The following is a 20,088-nucleotide window of genomic DNA, read 5'->3' on the forward strand; positions in this document are numbered from 1 at the left end:
CATTTTCTCCATTTCTATGTGCAGTCTGCATTTATGAACTCCTTTGATCTGAGAGATGTTTTAGTCATGGATTTTTGTTATCATCTAGCATGTGACTAGCAAATATTAGGCACTCAAATACCTGTTGAATTTATCAATAAATGACTAATAACTATTTTTATTCTTGGCTTCTGTTTTTAATTAAAAAAAAAACCCACCAAACTTGAGTGAGACACCAGGACACAATATTGACTACTATAGCTGTATAAAGAGATTCAAAGCAAAATCTTAAAAAGACGATGAATTCTCTTTTAAACTACGAAAAGAGTAATGGCTTTATGTTTGTAAAAAACAAATGTAAAATTTCTATTATGTCCTATCAGGTAATTCTTAAAAAAAAAAAAAAAGAAAAAGAAAAATCCCTAATGGTTCAATGCAAGTTGACATGAATAGGTACAAATTTTAGTAATAGCTGGATGTTGCTGTTCCAAGATTATGATTTTGAAAGTTGAAAACCTCTATTTAAAAAAACAGTTTTACCAGTCAAACACACCAAAAAATAAAAGGTTTTTAATATGCCAGTGGCCATGCAATTCACACACTGAACTGCTCTACACAGGGGGGCTTCACGATCCAGGAGCCATAGCCGTGCTGCTGCAAGTAGGACTTCAGTAAAGCTTTAGCCTCTTGGTATGAGCCAGACAGACGCTAGAGAGAGAGAGAGAGAGAAGATCAAGTTATTCTAAACCAGCAGATGTGACCTATGAAAAGTCAAGCAGCCCTACTGTACAACTTTACATTTTAAAGAACTAATGAAAAAATTTTGAATTCCTACTTTAATTTAAAAAAAAAAATTTGTAGTCGTAGATGGACAGAATGCCTTTATTTGCTTATTTTTATGTGGTGTTGAGGATGGAACCCAGTACCTTACACATGCTAGGCAAGCGCTCTGCTGCTGAGCTATAGCCCCAGCCCTTTCAATATTATTTTTAAGCTACAAAGTTTCCTATCTGACACCCTGACAGGGTGATTTTGCTTAACATGTTTAATTAAAAGAGTAAATGTGCTCAAAAATTTTTTGAAAAAATCAAAAAATATAAAAAATGAAAAGTACCTATAATCCTCAAACTATAGATAACTGCCACTAATAATCTGTTTTCATTTTCTTATAAATGAACAAACAGAAATGAACTTTTAAACAGGTAACTTTAATGAAGTATAAATTATTTAAAATTATTTACATAAAATTCACCCACTGAAATGTACTGTTTGCTGTTATCAGCAAATTTATTGAGGTATGCAAATACCATCACAATCCAGCTATAAACTAATCCATCACCTGTAAGAGCTTCACTACTGCCCACTTGCTGTCAGTCTGTGTCCCTGTGCTTGGCCTAGCTAGCCCTAGGCAATCACAAATCTACTGTTTCCTGAGTTTTTTCTAAAAATTTCATTTGTTTTGTCCAGCTTCTTCCAATTAAAAAAATGTTTTCCTATTCATTCATGTTGTCTCACCTCTCAGTTTATTCTTTTTTATTGCCAGTTAATATTCCATTGTATGGATATATCACATTTTGTTCATGCATTTACCACCTTTTGAATGTGTGCATTGTTTCCAAGTTTTGACCACTGGAACGATGTTGCCATGGATGTTCACATGAGTCTGGGTAAATACAAGGTTTTTTCCTCACATCCCAAGCAGCACTACTGCAGCACACAGTAAAATGTTTACCTTCACAAGAAAATGGTGAACTGCTTTCCACAGTGGTCTTGGGAGAAGGGTGTTATGAAAAAATAAGCCTGGCCCCTTCTCAGGCTACTCAGGCCTTCTGTCTTGCCATAGCACCCCCTCCCCAAATCTATTTTTATGTGGTACCAAGGATGGAACCCACTGCCTCACAGGTGAGAGGCGGGTGCTCTACACTGACTACAGCCCCAGCCCTCATCTCTCCCTTTTGAAGGCACTCTTAACATACCTACCATCTGCCATCTGCCGTAATGCAACACAGCCAAGAGAGCACCAGGGCACCAGAGCCAGCATCATGCTCTTTGGGCTCTCTGACCTCTGAAAATGTGAGCTCAATGAACTTCTCTACAAAGTATCTAGCCTTAGGTATATTGTTATAGTAATGGAAAAAGGTCTAATACACTCACCATTCTAGAATCATCTGTGGAGAAAACTATTTCTCTCTCCCAATGAATTATGTTGGCAACTTTGTACATAATCAATTGACCATATTGTGCATGGATTTATTTTTGTTCTGTGAATCTATATGTCCATGATTATATGAATATACTGCCTTAACTACTGTTGCTTTATTATTTTATGCAGTTGCACTTTGTTTTATTGTGCTTCATTTAATTGTGCTTCTCAGCAACTTTGTGTGTGTGTGTGTGTGTGTATGTGTTGTGTGTCTGTGTGCACGTGAGCATGATTTAACCAACTGAAGGTCTGTGGTAACCTGTGTCAAGCAAGTTTATTGGCACTTTTCCATAGCATGTGCTCACTGGATGTCTGTCACATTTTGGTAATTTTCTTAATATTTCAAACTTTTTCATTATGAATACATCTGTTAAAATGATCTGTGGTCTTTGTTTTGAGGCACCATGAACTGTGCCCCTGTAAGAGGATGAACTTAACTGATAGCTACTATGTGTCCCTGTGCTCTGCTGATACCTGTTCCCAGTCTTTCTCCCTTCCCTCAGGCCTTTGAGACAGATGATACTGAAATTAGGTCAATTACCCTAAAACAGCTTCTAAGTGTTCAAAGGAAGGAACATAACATCTGTCAGTTTAAATTGATAGCTAGAAATATTTAAGCTAAAAAAGTTAAGCATGTGAAACGCTGAGACAGGCTGAAAGCTAGGCCTTTTGCACTCATCAGTGAGCTCTGTTGTGAATGCAAAGTAAAAGTCTATGTAGGACTACTCTAGTGAGTACATGCATGAAAAGAAAGCTAAACAACCCTACTGCTGATAATGGAGAAAGGTTTAGTGGTTTGGAGAGATGATTAAACCGTGCATGCCATTTCCTTATGCCAAAGCTCAAACCAGAGCAAGATCCTAATTACGAAGGTCGAGAGGTGAGGAAACTGCAGCAGGAAAGTCTGAAGCCAAATCCATAACAAAAAATTGCTAGGTGAAGCCCCAGGTGCTGATAAAGCAGCTGCAACAAATTATCCAGAAGACCTAGCCATGATAACTGGTGGTGACTAGACAGTTTCCATGTAGATGAAATAGCCTCAAAGGAGGAGATGGCACCTAGGCTTTATTTAAGAAGAGTCGATGCCTGGCTTCAAAGGACAGACTGACTCTTGTCAGGGGCTAACACAGCTACTGACTTCAAGCTGAAGGCTTATTTATCCCTCTGAAAATCTGACAGTAGTTAAGAATTATAATGAATCTAATCTGCTTGTCATTTACAATTCGACAATAAAGCCTGTTTAACAAATGGTTTGCTAAAGGTTATAAACCACTCCTTAAGACCTACTACTCAGGAAAAAAGATTCTGTCCAAAATCTTACTGTTCATTGTCAACGCACCTGGTCACCCAAGAGCTCTGCAACAACACTGGCAATGCTTTCTTTCACTTTTGCTAACATGATGCCCTCTGCAGCCCATGAGTCAAAGAGTAATTTTGACTTTCAAGTCTTATCATTAAGAAACACTTTCATTAATGCTACATAGCTGTCATAGAAATTGATTCCTCTGACTGATCTGGGCAAAGTAAATTAAAACCTTTTGGAAGGGATTCACTATTCTAGATGCCATAGAGAACATTTGTGATTCATGGGACATAGTCACTATTTCAACAGCAGGAGGTTGGAAAAGTTGACTGATTTCACCCCCCATGGAGGATTTTGAGGTGTTTAAGACTTCAATGAACAAAGTAATAGTAGATATGGTAGAAATAGCAAGAAAACTAGAATTAGAAGCCTGAAGGTATGATTGAATTGCTGCACTCTCATGGTAAAACTAATAGATGGGGAGTTGCTCAAATGGTTGGGCAGAAACAGTGTTTCTTGAGATGGAATCTATTCCAGGCAAACAGGCAGTGAACATTGTTGAAACAATACAGGATTTTGAATTTTAAATTGACTTATTTGATAAAGCAGTAGCAAGTTTTCAGAGGACTGATTCTAATTTTGGAGAAAGTTCTACTGTGAGTAAAAAGCTATCCATTGCCATTGTATGCTACAGAGAAACCTTTCATGAAAGGAAGAGTCAATCGATGTGGCAAACATCACTGTTGTTTTATTTTAAGTTCCAGATACCCCAACCTTCAGCAACCACCACCCTCATCAGTTGGCCATCAACAACATGGAAGCAAGACCTTCCAACAAACAGCAAAGATATTATGACTTATCAAAGGCTTAGATGACTATTGGCACTTTAGCAATAAAAGATTTTTAAATAAGTACATTTTTAAGACATAATGTTATTTCACTTTTAATAGACTACAGTATAAATTTAAATTTTGTATGGCCTGAGAAGTAAAAAATTTTCTGAGACTTGCTTTATTGTCATGGTTTTAGAAATAAACCCATGGTTTCCTCAAGTTATGCTTGTAGTTAAGTTTTGAAACTAGATAGGATAAGTTTTCCAAATTTGTTCTTTTTTCAAAATTGTTTTGGCTTCTCTGTGTCTTTTTTACTTCCATATCAATTTTACCATTGGTTCATCAATTTCTACACAAAATCTGCTGGGATTTTGATTTTGCATTGTAGCTACAGACTAATTTAAACAGAAGTGAAATCCTTGTCCAATCCATGAATACTGGCTACAGTTCCCTATTTATTTAGGTCTCCTTTAGTTTCTCTCAGCAATGTTTTATCATTTCCAGTTTATAGGTCTTATACTTCTTTTGTTGAATTTATTCCTCCCTGTGTCTATATTTGAGGCTGTGTGGTTGAAACTCTTTTTTATTTTCTGGGATATAGATACACTATTTTTATATATTGTTCTTATACTGTGATCTTGCTAAATTCACATATGATGTAGTTTTTTTGTTTCTTGGCAATCACAATTACTTTTTTCTTTATATCTGTAGTAATTATTCTTTCATTCCAAAGGATTTTTTAACCTACAAAATGACATCATCATCTAGGAAGAAGGCAGCATTTTCTCCATCCCCTTTTCCATCTTTTTCTTGCCTTGCTGCCCTTGGCTATGATGAACAGAACTGTAAGTGGTGAGAACTCTTGCCTTCTTTCCCAATCTTTGGTTGGGGAGGGAATATTCAGGCTTCCAATATTAAGTATAATGTCAATGGAAGAGTCTTCATTGATGCCCTTTATGAAATTGTGTAAGTCCACTTCTAAGCTTATTCGTCTTGCATATTGATTGTGAATGGGTGTTGGGCTCTGTTAGATATATTTTTGTATGTACTTTAAGATAAGTATGTGAGTTTTGAACTTGAATTTATTATATGAATAATACATGACATCAAATAATTTTCTGATGTCAAATAAACCTTGCACTTCTGGTATAAAACTCCTTAGACATAATCATTTTTGTGTTTGTTTGCTTTCAATTTGGTTTGTCAATGTCTTGGTAAACATTTTTACATTTGTGTTCATGAAATGATTGGTCTGTAGTTCTTATTTCTTATGTTTCTGCCCAGTTTTGGTGTCACAGAAATACTGGCCTTGAGAAATGAGTGGAGGAGTGTTATCTCCCTAGTTTTTGAAAGAGATTCTGAAGGATTTGTATTGTACTTTATGTCTGGTAGAATTTGCCAGTAAAGCCATATATGTGCCTGAGATTTTCTTTGGGAAAAGAATCGTGCAACTTCTCAATTAGGTTCTATTTAATTCTGTATAAAATTTTTTTTTAATTTATGCTTTTCTAGAAAGTGTGTCCATTTCATTTAACTTTCCAATTTGTTGGTAAAAATTTGCAATCACAATTATTTTAATTTTGTGAGATCTGTAATAATAACCCTTCCTTCATTACAGATTTTCATTATTTGTGTTAGTCCTTATTTTTTTCTTGTTTGTTTAGATAAAGGGTTATCAAATTTGCTTACTTTTAAAAATGAATCATCTTTTGATTTCATTCATATTTTTTCTATTTTTAATTTCATTAATTTACCTTCTGATCTGCATTATTTCCTGCCCTCTATTACTTTCATTTTGGTTGCTCCACTTTGATTTTTTTAGCTTAAGGTGGGGAGTGCAAATAACTCATTTTAGGATTCTCATATAAGCATTTAAAGCTTTTAGTCATATACCATTTTCACTCAGTTCAAAATATTTAGTTATTTTCTATGAGTCACAAATAATTTAGATGTTAATTTCCAAGTATATGGCAATTTCCCAGATTTCATTCTGTTAATTTCTATTTTAATTCCATCATGGTTAGAACATTCTTTGTATGATTTTAATTTTTTGTTACTATTTTTAAGTTTCTTTGCTTTCATTGTGAGACCTGTCTTCACCGCTGTGTACAGCTGCTATAGTCTCTTCACAGATATTTATTCTTATTTTTATATGTTTTAGCCTAGCCTCCTAGTGGTTGCTTTCTGTCTGTCTGTGTACCTTAGTAATAAGCAAATGATTCTAGCCAAGGCTGTACTCAAACACATTACGCCTCTAAGGCTTCCCTCTTATTCTGATCAATTGATATGTGGCAGGGAGTATGTCTAATGTTTAACTAGTTCTCAAGTATCACTTGGTTTTCATTATTTGCTGGGCTCTCCTGACTCTCCCATGTACGTGGAGGCAGTTTTTCAGTTCAAAGAACATGGAAAATGTTTCTCTCCCTCTTCTCCAAAATCCTCAGGAGTAAGTTTCTAGTTGCTAGCTGGTCTAGCACTTGCATTCACTCAGGACTGCAGCCTCTGGCCAGCAAAAGTGTCAGTCTTCCCTATTCATTTCCTTCCAAGTTTGGCACCTGAAGCTGACAAAACCACAAGTGTTCATCCCATACCCCAGATCAAGTCTACCCCTTCTGGTGGTAGTCTACGCTTTCAGTGGCAGCCTCATTCTGGTAAAACCACAGTTCTTGCCACTCAAACTAGAGAGGAACAAGAGGATGAGAGCCACCCCAGGCAAGGAGGCAAAAATCTTGTTACTCTCACCCAAAGTCCTAGCAGCTTTTCAATGTTTTTTGTTTGTTTGTTTAGGGCTTTTTTTTTTTTTTTGAGAGAGAGAGAGACAGAGAGAGAGAATGTTTTAATATTTATTTTTCAGTTTTCAGTGGACACAACATCTTTATTTTTATGTGGTGCTGAGGATCAAACCCAGAGCCCCATGCATGCCAGGCGAGTACGTTACTGCTGGAGCCACATCCCCAGCCCCTTGTTTTCTTCACCTTCTACTTTTTGTCAATTTCCAGAGTTGTCAAATATTGTTTTTGACAAAATTATTTTGACAATTTTGACCAGGGTGACAGTTACATGGGTATATGTACATACATCAACTCTCATGAATGTGTTTTTCTATACTGTTTTTATACATTTGTAACCTCTTTATGCCACCAAAATTAGAAATTATCTAGATAAGCTTTTATACTATGTATACACATACAACTATAGTTAGTATAACTGCTTTACAAACTGAAATTACAGTCGGATCATTAAGTACTGATGAAATTAAGAGTTTCATAGAACACTGTATTAGCAAAATTAGATTATCAAAGAATTTATATTTAATAATGAAAATATGAAAGTAATTAAAAAACATATCCAGTACAACCTGAATTATTTTGGAACATACACAAATATCAATATATGTGTAGTAATATTCTTATATTAAAAGTTTAAGTATTATCTATGAAAAGGAGGTAGGATTACAAGTAATATACATATGTGCATATGAACATATTCACATGTATACACACGTGTGTATGTGTGTGTGCTGGAGACTGAACCTAGGGTCTCACACCTGACCTCTGTATTTTTAAAAAAAATTAAAAATTTTCTACTTTAATTATGTTTATATGAAAAAAACAATTTAAAGAGAAAAAAAAAGGCTAGCTATATCACCTACTAAACCAGATCCAAATTAGATGCTCATACCAAAGCTTTTTCACAACTTTAACAAAATAAATTAAAATAAATTTGTAAGGGTATATTAAATTATGTATTACTTTAAGATACTTACTATGCTAATGTTAACAATGTCATAAATAGGAAAGGTGTTATTTTACTTTTCTGGGCATGATATAAAAGGTTTTTGTACAATGTTGTCAGGGTAACTATACATCACACTAAGGGGGGCTTCTTTAAGTGGTAACATGTATGCACATATCCGGTTTCCAGCATACTCATTTAAAAATTAATCTTACCACTACACATATTATCTTATATTCAGGAACTATTCACAAGCTTTTGCTACATATCATAATCATAAAATACCACAATATTGTCTTTATTCTATTATCAATTTCATTCTTTTAAGGACCTTACCTTAGCTGCATGATATGTACTAGCTTCAAGTAAATCATCTTTTTTAGCTTCCTTGGCAAGCAGATTAAATCGACTTAACATTGCAGCCTTACAAAGCCGACTTGCCATTGATACACCACTTTTAAATGGGGAACTAAAGTAGAGAGGAACAAAACATTCATTAATCATTATTTAGAGATTTATGTTGGCCACTGTAGGAATTAAAATCAACAATCTACAAATATTTATTTATCCCAATTACATTATGTATGATGCATGTAGTGAAATGTTTTTACATAAAAATTCTGAATATTTAGTTACTTCCTTAATTTCTCTTAAATTAGCTGTAAATTATAGTATTGTATTAAAAATAAAGCAGAAGATTGATATTTGGGATATTTCCGTTTTTTGAAGTAAAATTAATACTAGGGTGATTTAAAAAAAAAGTGGTTCTCCCTTGGATTGACTGAAAGAGATCATAGAAATTATCTTCTGGGATGATGAAAATGTACAATATTTTGACCAGGGTGATAGTTACATGGGTACATGTACATACATCAACTCCCATGAAATTTTACAGTGCATTCTCTGCCAAAAAATATTTAACTTAAAAAAATAACATGTATACATCTACTTTACAATCCTTGCACTTGTATATGTGCACACAGATGTTTATGCCATTTATAATTCTAATAAAGTGAGTCCACAGATCATGAACCTTTTTGATGTTGTAACTTTGCTCCTTCATCATATGTTTTCATTAGTTGTTGTGATGGAATATAAAAATTGCTAAAGTTCTTCATTTTTCCTGCTCTTTACAATGTAACTTCTCAGATCCACCCATCAATAAGTGTGGATAATCTTTCTTCCACTTGAATGTATGCTAGTCTTGCAATTTGTTTTGGTAAATGAGAGAGACAACATGTAGGTTCTGATCGTAGGCCTCAAGGGGCTCGTATTCTTATTCTTTCGAGTCTCCTTCATACGCAAAGTCATTCTGCTGGCATATGAAGGGGTAAGAAAACACACGAGTCAGAGCCCAGTTGTCCCTCCAAGAGCAGCCAAACTAACCTTTTTATTGGATCCACAGCCTATTCCAGATGCATGGGGAGTTCAACCACTCAGATGACCCAAGAACTTGTAAGTAGTAACAAATAGTTGTGTAAAGTCAAGTACTTAAGTTTTTGAGGTAGGTGGTAAATAGCAAAGTTAACATACACTCTTGGTGTGAATCTACTGACTCTGTAAATTAATTTTCTATCATGATACTTCTATTTAGGTAGTTTTTCAGATAAATTTCTTGGGCTTTTCAGGCATAAATGATACCTTCCGAGGGGCTGAGTGTGTAGGTCACTAGTAGATAGTACTTGCCTAACATATGTGAGGCTCTGGGTTCAATTCTCAGCACAACAAAAAATGATAACAAAAGAAGTGATAGTTTTACAACCTCTTTTTCAACATTTTATATTTTATTTCTTTCCCTTGTCCAAATGTATATATTATTGATATATAATAGCAATAATAGTAAACAATCATATCTTACTCTAAGATGTCAGTGGCAATACTTCTGATATTTCATCACCAATCCTGATAATATTTGGAGGCTAATAAAGGCACATTTTGTCCTGTAATCAAAGTAGGAAACTAATTCCTTTATGATTGAATACCTTTATTTAGAATAGCTAAAGAACTTTATATATATATGTCCTCTTAGAATTTAGAGATGAGCATATGGTATGGTGTTTTTCCCTGGATCAATAAATATGACAAACTTTTAAGATGTTCTAGTCTGGTATTATTTCTACCATGCTACTATATTCTTGCAGTCCTAGAAAAAAATGTCAATTGAGATTCTATAAAGTATATTATTATTTTATAGTGTTAAATTGTCAATTCTGCTTGGATATTAGGGAGCTTGGCCTTTAACGTGTGTGTGTGTGTGTGTGTGTGTGTGTAGTGTGGGGGCAGCAATTATCAAGTTTAAATATTAATGATACATTAGCTTTGTAAAAGTATTTTGATGTTTTCTCTTTTTACATAGCATTGGAAATACATGCTATTTAAAGGTTCATTAAATAATTCTTCTGAACTACCTAATAATGATGCTTTCTTTTAGGAAGAATTACAGTACCTTCTTATTTTTCCCATAAAGATGTTTAGATTTTTCTAGTTTGGGAAATGCTTTTAGAAATTAATCCATTTCACTCAGGTTTATATTTGTGTAGTTCAACAAAGTACAGTTCTTTTAACTATATGTTTAATTTTTCCCTTAGCATCTATTATTTTATAGATTAGCTAGTGATTTTTCATAGAATCATTTTTTATAATTGTCTTTTTCTGGTTTTAGTTATTTTCTTTACATTTCTAGTTCATTATTTCATTTTGCTTAATCTATTTCCATTATTTATTGATAAACCATTTAAGACTTTGACTTTTTCCTCTGCTTTAAATGTATATCCTGAAAGTTTTGATAGGTAATACTTACAACATTGTTTTCTAAATATTATACAATTTCATTTTTTATTTCTCTTTTGAACCAGAAATCAGAAAAAAATTTTCCCCAATGAAAACAACATCTAGCATTCTGATTTTGTTGTTTATAACATCATTTCATTATGATCAGAGAATATTCCTTACATTGCTCTACTTTTTGGTTTTTCTGTGTAGCCCAAAAAATGGTCAATTTTTGTCTATATTCTTGACAAGTATATTTTGGGCGGGATGGGGGGATTCAACTCCGGGACCCTCGACCACTGAGCCACATCCTCAGTCCTATTTTGTATTTTATTTAGAGACAGAGTTCTCACTGAGTTGCTTCGTGCCTTGATTTTGCTGAGGCTATTTGATCCTCCTGCCTCAGCCTCCTGAGATGCTGGAATTACAGGTGTGCATCACCTCACCCAGCTATTTTATATTTTGAAGTTGTAGTGTTTAAAATAAATTATACCCAATGATCATTTAAAATGGCTATATCCTTGCTTGTTGTTTTGTTCACTTGATCTACCAAGAACTGATTTAATGAGGTGAATAACTATAGAAATATTTTCCCTCATCTGCAATTTCTGCTTTCTGAATGTTGATAATATATTGATTGCTTGCTACATATAGTCATAACTGTTCTGACTTCCTTAGGAATCATATCATTTATTACTAAAGTGTTCTGTGTCTTATTGGAAGTAATCCTGTTGGAGATATATTTTAAATATTGAACAAGGTACAATTTATCTTTCATTTTCTTGTTTATAATCACTTAAGCAAATATTTGGTTATAATACATGTACTAAGCTTATTTTTTAGTTGTTAATTTCATCTTTATTATGCCATTCTTTTGTTTGCAGTAAACAGTTTGTCTTTTCATAGAAAATCTGGTTTGTATGTGTATAGTTGAGACTACATACATATGATCCAAAGAACAAATGGCATTTTCATCTTAGTTGAAGTAATCACTATCATGCTTGAGTAGGTTCACACAAAGAAACATTTGTACATGACCTTAATGAGATCTTTCACAGAAAATCAATTTTAACCCTTTAAACTTTTAACATCATTTATAAACTCAATATAAATATATGTTCATATTAAAAGAAGGGCTTCAGTTTTACCCAATCACCAGAGGCAGGAATATTACAAAAACAGCATAGAGCACTATGATTAAGAACAAGGTCTTTGGAAATAAAATGTCCAGATTGAAATCTCAGTTGCCTGCCTTACTACTTGGGTGACTTTAGGCAAACTAACCTAGTTTGAATGTTAGTTTCTTTACTTAGAAAAGAAGAGCAATACTATCCAACCTACAGAGTTATCGTGAAGCAGTTTAAGATGGCATAGTTTTCAAACCTGAGAGTACATAAGCAAGGTTTGGGAGAGCACATTTAAAATGCAGATTTCTGAGCCCCAAATCCAGAAATTCAGATTCAACAGGTGAAACTGAATATTTAGAACAAACACGATTGTAATGCTTATCACAAAATGATACCTGGAGAAACACACACTCTGGAGCCAGGCTCCTTGGGTCTGATGCTGGCCTCACCACTTACTATGTAACTTCAATAAGCTATATAACTTCTCCAGGCCCTGTTTTCTCACCAGGAAAACAAAAATGATTTAGTATGATGCCTGTAACATTGTCACACTTGATTAATAATAATTATTGTTCAGAATTCAATAAATCATACTAAAAAGTTAGAAACTGCAATCAAAACATCTTCTTTTACTTAATACATAATTTTTAAAAAAATCTGTAATTCTAACCTTTCAGTGATCTTCCCACTTAGGCCATCGACAATCTCCAAAGAAATGTCCCCTTGTGCCCAATTCATACTCAGGGATTTATATTCCAAGTTCACTTGAGGTGGATATGCAGCGGGTACTAAACTAATATGAGGTCTGTTGACCAAGTAAAACATCGGAAGCTTTGAAGTGAGCGCATCATCAACACGTTGCTTGATTGCGATTTCTAAACCTCTAGTATCACTACAATTCCCATCACCTAGAAAGCAAAAACAAATACTCAGAAATTCAATATCAAAAGACTATGCTAAAAAATGTCTAAGAAAAATAAACAGAATCAACCCAAAGCCCATTTCTCTTTTTTCAATCTTTTTCTTCCTACTTTTTTTTTTTTTTTTTTTTTTTTTTTTAGCAATTAATGACAAAATTTGTATTTTAAAAATATTCTTAGAGAAAATGAGTCATTCTAGTAAATAAAATCAAAGAGTCAGCATTGGCCCAGAAAAAAAACTACTACTTTTTATAAGGTTCTACCTGACAATTGGCTCATTCTGTTTTTATTTTCTATTACACCATAAAATCAGCATATAATTCAGTTTATAAATCTGAATGAGAAATAGTTGGTGAAAGTTATTATCCAAGGGCCATAAATTACAGCTGTTTCAGGATCATAATGTTCCAAAATACAAAGTAATTTAATGACATGTCTAGTTAAAACTGACCAATGCCCAAAGCTCTAAATTCTCAGTTACAATTGCTAAAGAAGAGATCACAGAAAGATACAGTGTCACTAATATAAAGTAGGGAGGTTGAGATAGGAAGCCCTCATTTCTATTAAGAAAACAATACTTTAAAAGTAGATGTAGTTCTTAGAAGGTCAGAAGCTGTCACAATAGAAATCTATGTACCATTAAACAAATTTCACAAAGTTTTGCTTCCACATCACTGGAATTGTTGAGGTGGTTATTAGGACTTATGCTCACTGTGACCATATAAGCCTAAGAAAATGAACAAAAGCAGATAAGTCTGCTTAACATCCTTTTTCTTAGCATTCCTTTGAGTGTTCTAAATCAGAAGAAAATGACAAATGGAGGCTAGAAGGCTAGTCAAATTAAAGATAAAGTTGAGCACAGAGAAAAACTGGAAGAAACTAAGGTCAGAAGAACAGGTACTGGATCTATAATAAAGGGAAGATATAGATTCAAATGAAAATGTATTATTTAATTATATATTGTAATAATGACAGTGATTATGCAAAAAAAAAAAAAAAAAGGCAAGAAACAGGTGGAAAAGAGAAAAATCCTGTAAGTCAAACTCTTTGTAAGATTCCTTCAGCATTAATTAGCTTTACTTAAGTGTTTTAATGAGAAGCATAAAAGCTAATGATGTAGTAGAAAAATCACATACATTAATAGTTTACATTTTTTCCTTTATATATGAATGCTTTTAATGATTTACTATATCTGAAGTATAATTTTTTTCTTGATGTTCACTCTTATCCCTGGAAAAATATACCTCCAAAATTATATAATTGGGAAATTTTGATTTGATTCATTTGAAATGATCTGAAATAACATGAAACTGAAAGGTTGAAGTCAAAGGTTAAATCTAATCTATAGGAGATGTGATAGCAGCTAATATAGGAAAAAAATTCTACCATAAATTCAGCATGGGAAGTCGCAGATTGTTTATTGTAGAGCCTAAATGGAAACCCAAACTAAATGACTCTGGGCAAATGTTTTATTAATATTCTGAACCTCTTATTATTGACCTGAAAAAACTAAATAATAATTTCTAAGGTTATGAACTGATTCCTAAAAGTTCATAAACTATGTTTAAAATAGATTCCTTCTCCAGCAGAAAATCAGCATTTGGTCTTTACATTACAATCCTACAATTTGAATCAATATATGAAAAGGACTCCTGGATACAAATATCTCTGAACAAACATTTGTTAAATATTTAGACAGATGAACTTAACTGTGTATACCAAATTTGTAAAATGAACCTTAAAAAGCTTGAAAACAAATACAGATCCAATCATTTTTCAATAGCCAAGCAAAGTGAATTATTTTTTCAGATCATTCTGGATCATTTTCTAGTCAAATAATAGTAAATGCCTCTTTAATGCAAGACTAAACCCCATGTTTTATTATTATTTTGTAGTGTTAGATACTAAACCAGGTCCTTGTGCATGCTAAGCAAGTGCTCTACCACTGGGCTACATCCCCATGTCCCATGTTTTAAATTTAAAAAGACAACCACTGCAAAAATGACAAAGTGAGCATTTGTATAACAAAGCATTCTACAAACTTCAAAAAGTAAAATTATTTTAAAATGTTAACATTCTATTACATAAACATAGGTTTTAAAGAATAAAAATTTTAAAAGTATTGATAGAAAGGGAATAAGGTCATTTTTTTTTCAAAGAATTAGATTCAGTCTTTATTGTCACTTAGTACAGAATGAAAGGGAAGCATACTTCAATTCTAAATAAAGAAGATGTTTTGAAGATTGGAGCTGTTTCATTAATGAAACTGGGTGTCTTTAAACTGCACTCCACATTATTGGGTACTTTAAAGCTAGGCTTAGATGATCCTCTATCTGGAATGGCACAAGAGTCTAGATATTAGATATGAAGTCATATCTAATATCTAATACAATAGACCATGTGACTAATAAAGTTCCATTAATTCCTAAGATTCTTTTAGCTATTCAAATCACACACTTCCAGTGTACACTTAGACACTGAGAATGGCTCAAAGGGTGAACCATTTAGATATTTGTATCCAAATCACCTTTTTTTAAAAAAAAATATTTCTGGATTTTGTAATCCTTGCTCCCCAAATGGAACTTAAGAGGTCCAGAAATCTGTATTTAGGAAAACCACACATTATCAATCAGCTTCAGATGTGTCCCACAGAGATGCCAATAAAGAAAGCAGAAGCAGTGCTGGGGATGTGGCTTAAGCGGTAGCACGCTTCCCTGGCATGCGTGCGGCCCGGGTTCGATCCTCAGCACCACATACAAACAAAGATGTTGTGTCCGCCAAAAACTAAAAAATAAATATTAGAAAATTCTCTCTCTAAAAAAAAAAAAAAAAAAAAAAAAAAAAAAAAAAAAAAAAAAAAAAAAAAAAAGCAGAAGCAATTTTCCAAAGTCCTATTATTTTGCTGCCTGGTATTCCCCACATCTATGTGCAAAATGACAATCAAAATGACCAGATCTAATTTTTAAGCCCCTATCCCAAACCACAAAATAAATATGTAAATAAATAAATAAATGCTCATGCTTTTAAGAAACTACAATATGGAGTTAATCATCGAATGACAAATTTTAAAAATGTCAAACAAAGCTTTGCTTACCAAAGCTGTGATTCTAGTAAAATCATAGATGTCTTAGACACTTCAGACACTAAGATCAAAAAGAGCCTTTCCTAAGATTCAGAAAAGTTTGAAGTGTTTTGAAACAAAAAAACAAAAACCTGAAGTGACTAAAATAAAATATAATGAACAAGAACCTTAGTAACCAAATTAAATCTAAAAAAAAAGTGGTTCCTCATCAACAATATACATTTGGAAAAAGCAGACTGAGAAACAACCACTTTTGAGGATTTGAGTAAACAAGAACTCACAAATGTTGTTCATGGGAATATCAGGGTGTTATTTTGTAATATTTTTCAAAATTAGAAATGCACAATTTTGACCAATAATTCCACTTCCAGAAATTCATCTTAAGAGATATAATTTTACATGTGTGAAAAAAAAATGTAAAAAGCTTATTCACTGTAACATTTTGGTAGCTGCAAAAGACTTAAAAACATTTAAAATTCAATCAATTATTTAAACAATGATAATATTTATGCATTATATAGCCATGAGGATTAAAAAATTCTTTATATACTTCTACATAAAACTTTTTGAGATACATTATTAAATGAAAAAGCAGGATGTAACAAAGTACTAATTGTTCATATTGGCAATAAATACAAAAAAAAAGAAAATGAGGGATAAAATACTAGAAATACATATGTATGAAATATTACAAAAATAAGAAAAAATACAGAAACAGCACTGCCTAAAAATATTACCCACATAAGGGTCTAAAGCTTGCACATGCATTTGTTTTTATAAAACTAACAATGATCAGAGTCAAGCGACAGCAGTAAATTGCTTCACCAAGACCATGTGAAAACTATAGAAATTAGACAAAATTCTGTTAATGTCTGAAATGCCTTTCAAATAAAATCTAGCATCTGAACTATCTCCCCCAAAGACAGCAGTCAATTAGTAATTTGTTGTTTTGTAATCCAGTTACTTTATATTCATCTGACCACTTAAATGGATCTGCATCTATCATAATCAAATGTATAAAAAGAGGAGGGTGAGAAAAAGCCAAAATAGGCATTTAACATTGTATGTCAGAAGGAGTAAAATGCAATATCAGCATTTACATTAAGAAGTTCAAGGAAGCATCTTCTCCCAAAACAAACAGGGAAAGATTAAATTTTACGTGAACAAAAACGTAAGATCAAGACAGTATACATCTAATTTGCTAATTTAAAAAGTTAATTCTTGGTCTACTAATAAATGATAAAAGTTATATACTAAGTGTGATTACAAGTTACTATAAAACAAATAGCTGGGTTTGAGTTTTCACCTTAAATAAAGTTCTGTGCATGCCAAAGCTGATTTTACAAGCAGAGGACAGAGAGTTTTAGTGAAAGAAGCCAGGAAATACTGAGACCCCACTCACCAACAAGTATGCTGTTGACATAAACTGGTTGTATAAAGTGACTAAGCAATGCTCCCTGTACACCAAGCACTTCCCATCTTGTCAACTTGTCACTTGAGGACATACTGTTCACTCTGTTAACAACATCTGCAGGACAGTAAACAGTCAAATAAATTTTGCCTTCAACAGCCACATGGAGACTCAGTTCTTCATTGGCTTCAAATGCAGATATAGAATGTGGATTAAGACGCCTGGAGAAAGAAAAGCAAGTTTCTTTAAAAAAAAAAAAAGTCGACAAAGTAAAATACAAACATTACTAAGCGTTGTCCTCTACCAGGTTTAATTTGCTAGTGTACACTGAATTCCAGCAACAGAAACAGAATCAAACACCAAACAAAGCAGGAATGGATTCACTCTTCCACAAGATTAATACAAAACAGACATAAGCCATACTCAGAACTTCAGCCCGATCTTTATATTATCAACATTCTTATGTACCTTAAAATCAACTTAAAAACTACTTTTTGTTCTTATCATAATTAGTCATTTCCTTCCTCTGTATACAAATTTTTTAAAACTATAGAATGACAAAATAGAAACAAAACTGACAATTTTTATTCAAGATTCACTTCTAATTGATAAAATAATAAAATCTAAAATTCAGTTTCTCTCTAGGAAATGTTGTCCTTATTTTCAAATGTGTTACTGGAAAGATTTTTAATCAAAACATTACCCATGGTTCTCTCTAGATGGTCAGACTTGAGGCAAATTTTATTTTCTTCATGGTGCTTGCTTATACTTTTAAAATTTTATACTACTTGATATTATTTATTCAACAAAACAATGAAGTTATGACCATAAATTAATTTTGTCTAACTCCTGTATTTATATATAAACATGTTTGTGAAGTCTTAAAAGTAGGAGATTTTCAATAGCATAGAAAGTGAAGTACATGAAATTTTTTAGTACAAGTCATATTATAGATAAAGTTGAAAGAAGGTGGCAAAAGTATTTGTGGCCCCCTGCAGGCCACAAATAACAATGTGGGTCCATATGAATGTACTTGTGTCTACAGTTTCAGAAAATATGCAGCGGCCATCCTATTGTCTTTTAAAAACAACTTCCCTTATACTTACAACTGAGACTTAATCTGGGCTGATCCTTTAGGCAACTGGTTCATATACAGATAAATGTTGATATCTTGTTTCAGAGTGAGGAGATTAGAAGCTGGATCTGTACAAAATATTGACTTTTCCATCATCGCAGGATTTTTGCTATAGAAGAGTAGGAGCTGTCTATAAAAGTACCTAAAATAAATGTTTTAATTTTGTTAATAAAATTATTTAAGATGTTTCTTAATGAGCATTGTAATCTGTGTATCATGAACAATGTCCCCATTGTATCAAAGTTTTATATTTATTTATTTATTTATTTTTAGGGGTAGATGGACACAACACAATGCCTTTATTTATTTTTTTAATGTGGTGCTGAGGATTGAACCCAGGTCCCGCCCGTGCTAGGTGAGCGCTCTACCACTGAGCCACAATCCCAGCCCCTCAAAGTTTTAATACAGATAAGAACTCATAAAATAATAAAAAATTAAGAACTCTTTAATTCAATGAAAAATTAAGAAGCCCTCAAATGGAAGCCAGTCTGCCCTGTAACATGCAGTAAAACACCAAGCCTTGATTATGACTCCACTTCCATTTCATATTTGAGTCTTTCACTATCATATCCTGCAAAAGACCCATTGCTCTACTGATTCCTCCCTTCTTTCTCAGATGGCTCCGCTCCCAATCTCAAGTGAAGAGCCCCTTCTCTACCCAAATTATTTCAACAACATTATCACCATCAACAACAATAGTAGTTCTGCTCCTTATTGGTTTTAAAGGGGAAAAAAACAGCATAGGAAAAATATGATGACTACCACAAGTTGTATTAAAAAGTCAAGCAGGCCAGATATGGTGGTGCACACTGTAATCCCAGTGGCTTAGGAGGCTGAGGCAGGAGGACTGAAGTTCAAAGCCAGCCTCATCAACTTAGTGAGACTCTGTCTCAAAAAAAAGAACTAGACCTGGAGATTATTCTCAGTGGTTAAATGGCCCTCGATTCAATCCCCAGTATAAAACGAAACAAAACAACCTCCACCCTACCACCACAACAAAAACCAGCAGATCTCCTCAAAGACTATAACTAATTAAACTAGGAAAAACTACTTTGCTTATTTAAAAACCATGATTTTAAAATGTACTCTGTTCAAGCACACCACTGGAAATATGTAATAAAAAAGTAAGCAACAGTGTATAACAATGCCAAACACAGGCAGAAATAAATGCAAAAGTGAGAGTTTTACAGAGGTCAAATAATGTCATCAGCACCAAAGGGGGATGGGAGGACAAGGTGTAGGAAGATCCTCATGGACTTCTCCAATGACTGAATATCACAAAATTCTTTTCTTCTTATTAAAGATACATGCTGATATTTTCCAGGTAGGATATTCCTAAACTTATTTTTAAATACTTCAGCCAAGAAAGCACTTACAAGTGAGAATTCAGAGATTAAACAAAAATAGCACAATAATGGAAATGGAATTTACTATCATCTTATTTTCGTTTGTATTTGAAAATTTCCATAAGAAGTTTGATTAAAGTAAACTTTGGAGAACCAAAAGCTGGTAGATATTAGTGGTATTTCCCATTTCTCACAGTTTGTTTTCACAGTTTGTTTTTAGAGTATAATATTTCTGGCTTCTCATT

At 33.2% G+C, this 20,088-nt stretch overlaps 1 protein-coding gene across 2 annotated transcripts in view; it reads right to left on the reverse strand.

The window, feature by feature from the left end:
* Positions 1-573: 573 nt before the first annotated feature.
* Adad1 (adenosine deaminase domain containing 1) overlaps positions 574-20,088 on the reverse strand; it is a 36,879-nt gene continuing 17,364 nt past the window's right edge. The window contains exons 8-12 of one of the 2 annotated variants that reach the window (XM_076864893.1): positions 18,469-18,639; positions 17,354-17,583; positions 12,620-12,857; positions 8,390-8,522; positions 574-687 (exon numbers count right to left, since the gene is read on the reverse strand). In XM_076864893.1, the coding sequence (XP_076721008.1) occupies positions 574-687; positions 8,390-8,522; positions 12,620-12,857; positions 17,354-17,583; positions 18,469-18,639 (886 nt within the window). The remainder of the gene's footprint in view (positions 688-8,389; positions 8,523-12,619; positions 12,858-17,353; positions 17,584-18,468; positions 18,640-20,088) is intronic. The other variant, XM_076864894.1, reaches the window with a different exon arrangement.

The sequence above is a fragment of the Callospermophilus lateralis genome, chromosome 8, assembly GCF_048772815.1.
Source record: "Callospermophilus lateralis isolate mCalLat2 chromosome 8, mCalLat2.hap1, whole genome shotgun sequence".
Lineage (NCBI taxonomy): Eukaryota > Metazoa > Chordata > Mammalia > Rodentia > Sciuridae > Callospermophilus > Callospermophilus lateralis.